The following is a 12,726-nucleotide window of genomic DNA, read 5'->3' as shown; positions in this document are numbered from 1 at the left end:
AGCCTTTGCTTCCTTTTGCAAAGAATTTTCCATTTCCCATTCCACCGGGATCCCTTACAATCCCACTGGCCAAGCTTTGGTAGAAAGAGCAAGTCGCACACTCAAAACTACGCTCTTTAAACAGAAAGGGGGAGTTGGCAGGTCACTGACCCATTCAGACCTGTCTCAGGTACTATTTACCATGAATTTCCTACAAGTCAGGGATGACGGCACTACAGCCGCCCAAAGATTTTTCTCCCCAAAAGGACATGCTAAGAAAGAACCAACGCTCCTGCCCTCTCCCACCAAGGCCCTACCAGGCTCTAAAGTCATGTGGAGAGATGAAGAGGGAGGTTGGCATGGCCCTGTAACGGTAAAGAACAGAAGACAGGGCCACCTGTCATTTCATCCCGAGGATAAGATAGAAGAGCCAGAAAGATGGCTCCCTGTTTACAAGATAAGAGACCTTGATTAATGCCCAACCCTACGGGGTGAGAGGAATTTCTTCCTTTTTCAGGCCTTCTGATCGTCGTAGGGATCCTTGGAGGTGCTCCATCTGAAGGGAATCCGACATGGGGAATACTCCGAGTTATTCCCTCTCCCCTTCCGGTAGCACGGAACTCCCCGATCTACCCTCGGCTGCTAGTGACCAATACATCGATGGGGCTCCCTTCTGCATATATGGACCCCGCTGAAGCACCGGCCCAGAACTCCTTCTGCTGGGACCTGAACAACTCCCTATGTTTCGACATCGGGGAAGAAAATCGGTCCTGGAACTTCAACTCCACAGGGCAGAACGATTTTAACTATAGCACTGCCCCGACTGACCCCTGCGTCAGCCTTTTCCCGCAGACGACTGTCAGCCCAGCAGGGACAAAAAAAGGGGACCCAGCTCCGAGGCCTTCTGGGTTGGCGACCCCTGGTGAATCAAACTCAACGGGACTTCACGATTCCTCGGTGGGGCCCCTCATGTGTGGCCACAGGGGAAGACATCGAGGATCCCATACCATGGAGGGATTGCCAGATGGCGGGAGGGTACCCCCTTGAGGGTGAACAAGGACGCTGATTCTGGGAATCACCCTACTTGTTGTCTGTTTCTGCCGCCTAGCTAGGCGACAGAGGGGCTATATGCTTCTTACTCAGAAAGCCTTCATGGCCATGGAGACGGGGGAGGATCCCCAAGTCTGGCTAGCTGCCATGCATGACATGTGACACCTAGGGGTAAGACGAGGTAAACCCCAAGACGGGCAACCTCTCCTAACCCAGCCACCTAAGACAGGCCCTGAGGGTGTCGGGCGCCTAGGACGGGCAAGGTCCTGGGTTGAAGGAGATGACCTAAGACAGGGTTCCTCGCCCCCGGCTATCAGAGGCCAGTAGAAATGACACCGCTTAAGGCTAACCTCAGCACCGCTTAAGGTCACACCAAGTGATAACCTTGTAAAACAGAAAGGGGGAGATGTTGGGGGCGGGGGGAAGAGGCTTGGCGGTCGCTTAGCGGGGGAAACATAATCACCTTATAAGGGAATGTTACAGAACTCGGCCCCTCATTGAGTAAGAGTTCATGGGAAGGAGGACAGAGGGGATAAAAGTGTCTGCTGAGAGGTTGGGAGGGAGCGGGATGTGATCACAGAAGAATAAAGACTCATTATCCACCTCAGGCGCTCTGTCTGGTTCTTCCCCCATCAAAGAGTGGGGGCCGGAGGTACCCCGAAGACTCATCATGCGTTGGACTGGTGAGTAAGAGGACGGACTAGCATAAAGAAGCCGGCGTTGTAAATAAAACCCTGGCATATGACCATATCAATAGATGCTGAAAAAGCTTTGGACAAAATACAGCATCCATTCCTACTAAAAATACTAGAGAGTGTAAGAATAAATGGACTGTTCTGTAGAATAATTAGCAGTATCTATCTGAAACCATCAACAAGCAGTATAATCAATGTGGAGAGGCTCGAGGCATTTCAAATAACATCAGGGGTGAAACAAGGGTGCCCAATCTCACCTCTACTGCTCAATATCATATTAAAAATGTTAGCTTTAGCAATTACAGAAGAAAAAGAAATTGAAGGAATCAGAATTGGGAAGGAAGAGATAAAACTCTGACTCTTTACAGATGACATGCTGGTCTACCTAGAGAATCCCAAGAAACCATCCAAAAATGTACTAGAAACAATTAGCAATTTTAGCAAAGTTGCAGGAAATAAGCCTTATAAATTCTCAATTTTTTTTTAGGTTTTTGCAAGGAAAATAGGGTTAAGTGTTTTGCCCAAGGCCGCACTGCTAGGTAATTATTAAGTGTCTGTGGCCGCATTTGAACTCAGGTCCTCCTGACTCCGGGGCCGGAGCTCTATCCACTGTGCCAACTAGCCAACCCAGTAATTTCAATGCCCAGCAGGAGGGCAGCGCCCGCACCCGCCACAAGGATCCTCAGGTCAACCCTGGCCCAGGGGAGGTGCCCGGGCTCCGCCTCTCGCCCCCTCCTCGGGCAGCCCCACGCCCGTGGGCAGAGTCCTCCGTGGGGGTCCCCGCAGTGCGGGCCTGGCACCCCGAGGGCACGGCCCGGAGCGCGCTCCCCACGCGGGGCCTGAGGCCGCGCTGCACCCCGGGTCTTCCCGAGTCCTGGGCCCGCACCCCACGGCCTGGGCCCGGAGAAGCCAGGAGCCTCCCTGCGGGGCCTCCACGGCCCGGGTCCCTGAGCCCTGTCAAGCGTCTGCGGCTGCGCAGAACTCTCGGGGCCGCAGGAGCCCGGGAGCGTGCCCGGCAGGGAACACGGAAGCAGCTGCAGCGGGGGCGCGCTCTCCTGGGTCACAAGGGTCGGTGATAGGGCCCGAGCGCATGCTCCGCGGGGCCAGGCAGACGCATGCGCAGTTTGTCCCTCCCCGGCCTGGCTCCGGTTGCCTGGTTCTCCTGGATGGAATTGTTTTTTTCCCCCCGCAGTGCGCACGCGCAGCCTCAGAGTTTAAATAGCGGTTCGGAGCGTGGACACTCACTCTGCCGGAGCCGCTACTGGACACGCAGAAGGCCGAGAGCCCGACGCCAAGCAGATGAAGAAGTGTTTCCAGTTCCTCCCCAAGACGGGGCGATCTCAGTCCCGTATCTCCCCCTCCTCACGGAGGGACACCGGGCCCGGGCCCCGGGACTGTAAGAGGAACAAGAAGATGGGGAAGCTCCACCGGGCAGCAGCTGCTGGGGACCTGTGGGAGGTGCTGCGGCTGCTCCTGCAGGGGGACCAGGGCCTGAACGATGGGGATGAATGGAACAGGTAAGGGGCGGAGAGAGGGGCCCTCCTCCCCTCCCCCACCCCCACGTGCACCTCTGACCCCCTCCCCTGGAGCAAAGCTCCTCCTCCCACGGGGCGGGGCGGAGCCCCTAGGGGGCGGGGCAGCGCCGAAGCCCCGCCCCCAATGTCACCCCGAGCCGGGTTCCAGCCTTGCGCCCCTGGGGGCGACCTGGGCTCCGAGAGGAATTTCTGCTGCTGAAATGTGGAGTCTCCAGGCCTGTCGCCTCCCGGGGAGCCCTTTGGGGGGTTTCTGGGATGGCTCGTGCGTCCTTCCGCAGCTCGTGTTAAAAATGAGGAAACTGAGGCCAGCAGGCGTCGGGGACTTGCCAGGGTCCCACCAGTAGTAAGCATCTGTGTCCAGACTCGAACTCGGGATCAAGGTGAGTCTCCCCGACTGGAGGCCCCGCTGTCTTACCCCCGGTGCCCCCCGGCTGCTGGCATGCATCCGCATGGAGGTCAAGGGTCAGAGTGCCAAGGCAGAGCCGGCCCACTCGGTGCCAGGCCCTTCTAACCACAACAGAGCCGGAGAAGGTGGGCATGTGTCCTGGGATGTTGGTCCGATGGAGGAGGTCTTCAGCAGAGACTGAGGAGAGGACCCCAGACTCAAGAGCAGAGCCAGGAGCTGCAAAACCTAGAGAGAAGGGAACACCGTGGATAAGAGGCTTATTGTTTCAGAGTCAAGGAAGATGACCGCTGAGAAAAGACCACTAGATCTGGCAGTGAAGAGACCATTAGTATCTTTGGAGAGTTTGGAATCATGACTGTAGAGTGTCAAAGAAAATGACAGGAGATATCTGTTGTCAAGGGTCCTCTCTGGTACTTAGGTCCAAGAGATGGCAGAGATGTACAATGATAAAGTTTTTTTAGAATGGAGAGAAAATATGGGCATGTTTGTAGACTAGGAAGGAAGTAGCCAGTATTCAGGAAAGATTGAAGGAAAGTGAAAACAGGAAGGATAGATGGAGCAATTTGGTGGAGGATATAAGAAATAAGAGTCTTACTTGGACACATAGGAGCATTTTCATTGACTAGAAGAAAGACCACCTCTTTGAGATGGCTGAAGGAGGAGATGGTGGCAGAAGGCATTGGTTGATCTTTGAGAAGAAAGATGGGGTACAAGATGGTCTCAGGTAATAGCCTCATTTGGTGGCAAGCTTTTTAACTGAAAAACTGTATAGTGAACTATGAAAGGTTGAGGAGTAATGAAAAGGTTCAAAAGAGCTTCCATGGAAATTGGGATAATGAATTGTTTAGGGAAATTAAATATAAAAGCATTGCATTGCCTCAGGAAGAGCTCAGTTGAGGTGATGTAACATACATTTCTGGTGTACCTTATGAGCACAGTTGTCTGATTTTTTCCACCTTTATTTAGCAGCATGTATATAGAAGGCAAGGCAGCAGAAGATAGGAGTGGTTCAAGGCTAAGACCTGACAGGAGACCATTGGCAATGTGATGGGGGCGGGCAGCAATATGATGTAGAGTTGAATAAACATATCACTTGGTTTACCAAGAATCAAAATGGGGACAGGCAGAAAGTGTAGCTAACACAGTAGAGATGGTCTCTGATTAGAGGTCATGGTGCAGATAAAAGCAGTGGGTTTGCAAGACTGAGCAAGAAGATCGATTTTTATCAAATAAGAGAAATTTAGAATTAGTAAGAATACTCGAAGTGCATTTGTGTGTAATCAAAGGTGTAACCATCTTTGTAAGTAGATCTTATGAAGAAGAAGCTAAGGAACTGTGAAGTGAGCATGTTGACATATATGTTGAAGTATGATAAATATGAGAGGAGAGAAAGATCGTAGGATAACATTGGTTACAAACTATGTATAAACAAGATACGTGCAAGATAGATCGGGAATAATTTCAAAGGTCAGACAATAGTTTGAAGGGAAATATAGATGAGATAGGTGAGACTTTAGCAGAGACTAGATGGAAACAAGAAGGTAGAAAAGAGGTGGAACAGCATTCTAGGCATGGAGGCAGCCAGTGAAGAATGTCAGGACATGGAATTTATGTGTGAGAAATAGATATTCATTAAGGATCTACTTATGTAAATCTGGGGATACAAAGAATGGCAATATAGTCCCCCTTCTCAAGGATATCACATTGTAAAAGGGGAAAGGACAGGAAATGGCTAGGTACAAACAAGATATGACATACTGGATAAAATCAAAATAATCAACTGAGGGAGACATCCACATTAAAGGGGATTGGGAAAACCTCCTTGTAGAAGGCAGGGTTTATCCTGGACTTGAGTAAGCCAGATAGGGCAAGAAATGAAGAGAGAGGAAAGAATTCCATGCATAGGAATGGGGGTGGGGGTGGGGAGCAGCCAGACATTTGGTGAAAATGCCTACAGTCAGAAGATATAAATGTTTTGTTTTTGGAACAGCACTTCCTCTCTCAAAGCAAACTATTGGAAACATTAGGCTAATCTTTTGTATCTGGTACAGGGCAGAAGACTCAGATATTTCTAGAAAATGCATCTCCTACAGTTTGCTCCAAATCTTTCATAACCCTATGAAATGACATCTATTAAAAGAAGGTCTCATCTAGTCTATTGATTTTTCTTTAAAAAATGCTTAATAAGAATTCCCTTGCCCCTCCAAAATCCTAAACTATTGACAACAGGTAATTCATCAGTATTTTCAATTTAAAATAAAGATTTAGAATACAATTTCCATAATCTATAAAAACTATAAAAACAGGCATAAGCCTATAATGTAATGAGACTGTGTAGTTTATAGGGTCAGCCTTATTAATTTTTCAGCATGCCTAATGTAACCATCCAGTTATATGTGGATGTTAGAGCTTCTCATGAAATATGGATAGGATATGTGATTTCATTTCTATAGGGAACTCCCTTTACTCTGCAGGTCAGTATCTTCTCTGCAACTTAGAATCTAGAAAATTGCTCAGATCAGTGAGAGGTTCAAAGACTTGCCTACAGTCACTCAACTTGTATGTCTCAGAGGCATAACTTGAACTCTGTCGTCTTGAAAGCTTCCAGGGAAACTTTCTTTTTCTTTTCCTTTTTTTTTTTATTAAAGAGTTTATTAATTTGAGTTTTACAATTTTCCCCTCATGCTTGCTTCCCTTCCCCCACCCCCCAAAGAAGTCATTCTGCTAATGTTTACAGTGGTTACATTGGTTCCCATGTTATACATTGATTTTCAGTTGAATGTGATGACAGAGAAATCATATCTCTAAGAAAGAAAAGCAAAGTATGAGATAGTAAAATTACATAATAATATTATTTATTTTTCTAGTTTGACCGCAATAGTCTTTGGTCTTTGTTCATAGTCCATAATTCTTACTCTGGTTACAGATGGTATCCTCCATTGCAAATAACTCAAACTTGTCCCTGGTTGTTGCACTGAAGGAATGAGCAAGTCTTTCAGGGTCGATCATCACCCCCTTGTTGCTGTTAGGGTGTACAAAGTTTTTCTGGTTCTGCTCATCTCTCTCAGCATCAGTTTATACAAATCTCTCCAGGCTTCCCTGAATTCCCATCCCTCCTGGTTTCTAGTAGAACAGTAATGTTCCATGACATACATATACCACAGTTTGTTAAGCCATTCTCCAACTTAAGGACATTTACTTAATTTCCAATTTTTTGCCGCCACAAACTGGGCTGCTATAAGTATTTTTGTACAAGTGATGTTTTTACCCTTTTTTATCATCTCTTCAGGGTATAGACACAGTAGTGGTATTTCTGGGTCAAAGGGTATGCACTTTTTTTTTTTGCCCTTTGGGCATAATCTGTAATTGCTCTTCGGAAAGGTTGGATGAGTTCACAGCTTCACCAATAATGTAGTAGTGTCCCAGATTTCTCACATCCCTTCAAACACTGATCATTGTCCTTTCTGGTCATATTGTTGTGCAAACTCTTAAATGTGAAAATATGCAAATAATTATGTGTGTAATTAGAAACAATGAAACACTGTCCTGTTGTAAACTTGCCCCCCTATTCATTTCATTTCCAATATCTTTCATTTATTAACTCTATTTTCACCAATTAAGAAAATATACAAAATTTAGTTTGTACAAGTAAAAAATGCACTTTGAACCATCAAATTTCTAGTCAGGATTTCATATATAACCATCCTTATAAGCAGATCTTTTGAAGTAAGGAGCTTAAGGAACTGCGAAGTGAGTGTTTTAGAGTATTAACATATATGTTGAAGTATGATATATATGAGAGGAGACAAAGATTGTAGGGTAACATTGCTTAAAATCTATATTTATATAAAACTATACACACACACGCAATTTACGTGCAAGATAGATTGGGAATTGGGGGGAGGGAAGTAAAATTGGGGGGAAAATTGTAAAACAAATAATATCTTTAATAAAAAAAAGATAGATTGGGCATAATTTCTTAGGGAAAGCACTAGTTTTAAGGGAAACTGAGAAAGGCTTCTTGTGATAGATGAGATTTTAGCAACCAGAAAGAAGCCTGGAAATGGAAGTGAGGAGGGAGGGCACTCTAGGCAAGTTTTTTACAACCCTCTCAAATGACATTAAGAAAGGTCACATCTATTCTATTGATTTTTCTATAAATCAATCTAATAAGAACTCCCCTACCCATAAAAAATCCTAAATTCTTGAAAACTGGCTACTCATCATTATTTTCCATTTAAAATAAAGATTTAGAACACAATTTCCATAAGTTGTAAAGACAGAGTAACAACGGGTGTGAATTACACCTATTATGTAGAGAGACTGGTTTTTCATGAATATTTTATGGAATCAGCTTTATTAATTTGTCTGCATACCTAATATAGCTATCCAGTTATATGTGGATGTTGGAGCTTCTCATGGAATATGGATTGGATATGTGGTTTCATTGTTATAGGGAACTCCCTTTACCACTGCAGGCCAGTATCTTCTCTGCACCTTAGAATCCAGAAAATTGCTTAAATCAATGAGAGTTTAAGTGACTTGCCTAGGATCACACAACTAGTCTGTATCAGAGATATGACTTGTACTCCTGCAAGTTTCCAGGGAAATTTTTTATCCATCATGTTGTGCAGCCTCTATTTAGTTTATAAAACAATATATGCAATCAGAACTGGAAGCATGAGTCTCAGAAATGTTACGTGTGGAAACTAAATTGCAAATGCATTTTTTCAAGGATGAGCAAATTTATTTAAATATTGAAAATATATGGAATCCTGATTGGAAATTTGAAGGTTCAAAGTGCACTTTTCTACTTTTGCAATCTGAATTTTATATAGTTTCTTAATTGGTGAAAATAAACTGGCCGCACATTCATATCATTTACAATATCTTTCATTCACTAGTTTTCAAAATCAAAAGTAATAGGCTATATTCTAAGTTTTTCCTTAATATTTTTTGTTCTCTTAAATGCCAAGAAGTATAAGCACTGGCATGTTGCTTTTGGACGTAGGTCCACATCATTATACTGGACTTACATTTACAGAGTCAAAGTTGATTACTTAATTGAAATCAGCCCCATAGGTTATTGCAGTTGAGGCTCACTGAAATGGCTGAAGCTAGAGCTGTTTCATGGTTGGCTGACTATCCTCAGTGACTTCCTTGTAATGGATATTCTGTGATTTCCAGATTAATAACCTTTTCCCATCACATGTATATGGTTTTAAAAACCTGAGTCTAATTTCAATAAGAATATAGGACCTGGCAAATGTCAAGATTTTAATGGAGTCTATTAATCATGTTTTTTATTTATGTGATTATTAAAAAATCATTTAAATATATTCAAGATTAATGGAAATGGGTGTAAGCAACAAATGGTTTAAAATACAAATGTTAAAGGAAACTAAAGAAAATAAAAATCCTACCAATGCTAATCCCTTTCCAAGATTTAGATACTTTTAAATATGTTCATTTAAAGAAGAGAATCCTTGCCAGTAAAATTTGAGTAGTGTGTCAGCTAGATTTTAAATCACTAGTTTTTAAATCAACTGTATTTTGTCCATAAGGGAGACATTACCAGAATCATGAACACTGGTTTCACAAATACCAGCTGCATATGAACTCATATTGAAAGCTGTCACAGATTCTTCTCCCCTCTCCCCTTTACTCTTATGTTTATATCCTTTCCTAAAATTCACAACAACCAAATTTCCTTCCCCACCATAGTGCCACTCAACTGGCTGAATGGCTGAATCTTTCTCTTTCAACTTTTTTTCCCTTAATATGAATCTTTTGTTTCTTTGTTTCCTTCCTTTCTGATTTCTTTCACTATTCACTCGGTTTTCTGCTTAAGCAATTTCACAAATGTATATCAACATATCTTTCAAAATTGTTTCTCCTCTTTCTGTCAACTCCTTCCCAATACTATCTCTCTATCCACCCTGACCCCATCTGTCCTTTTTCTTTCTTATTCCTTTGATGACTGAAAACTCCTACCTTAAGAAACTTGGATTAAGAAAGAGAAAATTAGTGTAACTTGAATTAACATCTCAATTTTTATAAAGTTCCCATCATAGTTTCCATAATAAAAGGTTTGATTTCTTCTCCCTCCTTTTCTACTTAAACTTTTTCTTTAAGTATCAAGAGATGTAAAAATATTCATATATATTGTTTAATTGTTAATTTAAGTCAGTGTTGTCTTGTGAAAACCTTTTTTGAACTGTGAATAGGGTACTGAAAGTGGAAGGTCAATTCCCCCTCAGAAACTTTGTATGCCATCGAGAACTTATTTAACCTCTATGGTCTTGGGTTCCCCTACTATGAATGAGCCTAATAATAGCACCTCCTTCCCAGAGTTATTGCAAAAGTCAAATGAGATAATATTTGTAGAGTTTTGGCACAGTGATTCTTAATTAGAAAGTAGTCTCTATTCTTCTCTGGCTACATGAAAAAGCCCTCACTATTGCAGCTGGGAGTTTGGGGAACAAATAAGTGTTAGACACTCTGGAAGAAGGCAAAAGCCAAAAGGGGACACATGAAGAACAACAAAAGATGAAGAATTTGTTTATATACACAATAGATGAATATTTGCAAATTCATTACTTGAGTTTGTTTATATGGATAATCCTGCCTCCATGACATATCATAACCTCCTTACTTCTTGGTAGATGGTCTACTAGGAGCAGTGGATAGAATGCCAGACCATTTGTCCTTAAGACTTGTTTGTGTGAGTTTAGATACTTCCTTGGACACTAATTGTAGTCCTGGGAAAGTCATTTGATCCTGTTTGCCTGGATTTTTTTCCATCTCTAAAATGAGTTGGAGAAGGAAACGACAAACTTCTCCAGTACCTTTGCCAAGAAGACTGGAGATGAGGTCCTTAAGAGTCGAAACAACTGAAATGATTGAACAATAAAGATGGTTTTTGAGATTTGCTACTGATTAAAAAAAAGTCTTTCTGTTTTTACCCAGCTGGGGAAAGCTTTATGACATTAGTGAGCATATATCTAGCAGTAAGAGATAATGCATATTTTGTATTTCTTCAGGAGACCATAGTGGCAGTTTTTATTTATTATGGCAGGGAGTTACAGTTCAGGCATAAGTATAACAATACATTTTATGTTAAAAATTATACAAATAAGTAATTGTACAACTTTGATGGTTGGTAGTACATTATGGAACCCTCACATAGTTCTCTTCTTTCCATAGGACCCCTCTACACTTGGCTTGTGTTTATGGATATCCAGATGTTGTGACTCTCCTAGTGGAGAAAAAATGCCACCTGAACCCACGTGACCTAGAAGGTCTAACACCTTTAATGAGGGTATGCACTTGTTAACTGCTGATCAATGAAATTCATTTTGATTTCTCTCTTCTAACTTATTTAAATATCACTAATGATATTTTAGTACACTAAATTTTATATTACAGGATCTCTTTATATAATTTTGACAGGCAATACAAGGTGAGCAGGAGGAATGTACATCTATCCTGCTTAAGCATGGTGCAGACCCTAAGCTTGCAGATAGCTTCAAAAACAACACTCTGCTTCATTATGCTGCCTATGGCGAGAACACTGCTATAGTTTCAAAACTGCTGCAATATGATTGTGATCTTGAGGCACTGAACAAGGTAGAAGAACACCTCTTGTATGATAAAGTGTTTTATGAGCTAAAATGGGTAATCAGGTGGTTTCCAATTCACATATTTTATAATTCATCTATTCCTGTAAGTATATTTTACTGAAAAAAACTAAAAATAAATCTGTAGTTAAAGAGTTCATTGGCCTTTGGAATTTTGGGGGAACATGGGAGGAGTTTTCATTCTCGTTGGAACTCCTAATGAGTTAAAGTTGCCAGTTGATTTAGGCCATTGCCTACTCTATGATTTAATCTCAAGGTAGAGAATTATAATTTTTTAAGATAGGAGTTTTAGGGTCTTGTGATTCTTTAATTTTTAAATATAAATTTAAATGTTTTTTCAATTATTTGTAAAGATAGATATCAGCATTCATTACCACATTTTTCATTCTCCCTATTACAGCAAGTAATTTGATATATATTGTACATGGACAATAATCGTAAATGTATTTCCATATTAGTCATATTGTGAAAGGTGAATTAGAATAAAAGAAAAACCAGAAATTATAAAGAAAAAATAAATATAGAAAATATGAAAACAGTAGTATTCTTTTATCTGCATTCAGATTTGATAATAATGTTTTGTCCTTCATTCTCAAAGAAAATCAAGAGATCTGGAAGGTGATGCCATGGCAAGCACATGAAATGGAATTGAGTGTGGGGATGGTAGGCTGTGTACTGTCATCAGCCTCCTCCAGAGGCATCTCTGCCCAGTGGTCAGATTTGGATCAGCACTACTGAAGATGACCCTGGATGTGCAGCTGTCAGGGATAAATGATATACCCATGCTCACACAGCTAAAAAGTGTCAATTGTCAAATGTCTGAGGTCAGATTCAAACTCCTGTTCTCCTGTCTCCAAGGCCAGTGCTCTACACTGTACCATCTACTTGCCTTTCAGAGTCCATAACTCTTTTTCTGAATGTAAATGGCATTTTTATCACGTCTCTTTGAATCATCACTGATCATTTTGGGACTGAGAAGAACTAAATCTGTCATCATCAATGTTTTTGTTATTGTGCAATGTTTTCCGCGTTCTGGTCACTTGACTCCACATCATTTCACCCAGTCTTTCCAGGTTTTTTTGAAATCCATCTGCTCATGATTTCTTTGAGAACAGTGGTATTATGTCACATTCATATACTACAATTTGATTAGCTCTTCCCCAACTGATGGGTATTCCCTCAATTTCCAGTTCTTTGCCTCTACAAAGAGAGCTGTTATATGTCAGTCTTTTCCACCTTTTTCACATCTCTAGTATGCAGACCTAGGAGATGTATTTCTGTGTCAAAGGGTATACATCTTTCTAGCCCTTTGAAACTACTTTCAGATTGCTCTGAAGAATGGTTGGATTGGTTCACACCTTCACCAACACTGCATCATTTTCCCAGTTTTCTCATATCCCCTCTAACATCCTTTTCCTTTT

The 12,726-nt window shown here is 42.1% G+C and overlaps 1 protein-coding gene across 2 annotated transcripts in view; it reads left to right on the top strand.

Annotated features, from left to right (window-relative positions):
- Positions 1 to 2,926: 2,926 nt before the first annotated feature.
- LOC141504008 (uncharacterized) overlaps positions 2,927 to 12,726 on the top strand; it is a 149,188-nt gene continuing 139,388 nt past the window's right edge. For both annotated transcript variants that reach the window (XM_074208856.1, XM_074208855.1), the window contains exons 1-3: positions 2,927 to 3,241; positions 10,872 to 10,986; positions 11,118 to 11,294. In XM_074208856.1, the coding sequence (XP_074064957.1) occupies positions 3,024 to 3,241; positions 10,872 to 10,986; positions 11,118 to 11,294 (510 nt within the window). In that variant the 5' untranslated portion in view covers positions 2,927 to 3,023. The remainder of the gene's footprint in view (positions 3,242 to 10,871; positions 10,987 to 11,117; positions 11,295 to 12,726) is intronic.

Source organism: Macrotis lagotis, unplaced genomic scaffold, assembly GCF_037893015.1.
Source record: "Macrotis lagotis isolate mMagLag1 unplaced genomic scaffold, bilby.v1.9.chrom.fasta BILBYCTG019, whole genome shotgun sequence".
Taxonomy (NCBI): Eukaryota; Metazoa; Chordata; class Mammalia; order Peramelemorphia; family Peramelidae; genus Macrotis; species Macrotis lagotis.
Note: the sequence above shows the minus strand (reverse complement) of the source record. Positions and strands in the feature narration are given on the sequence as shown.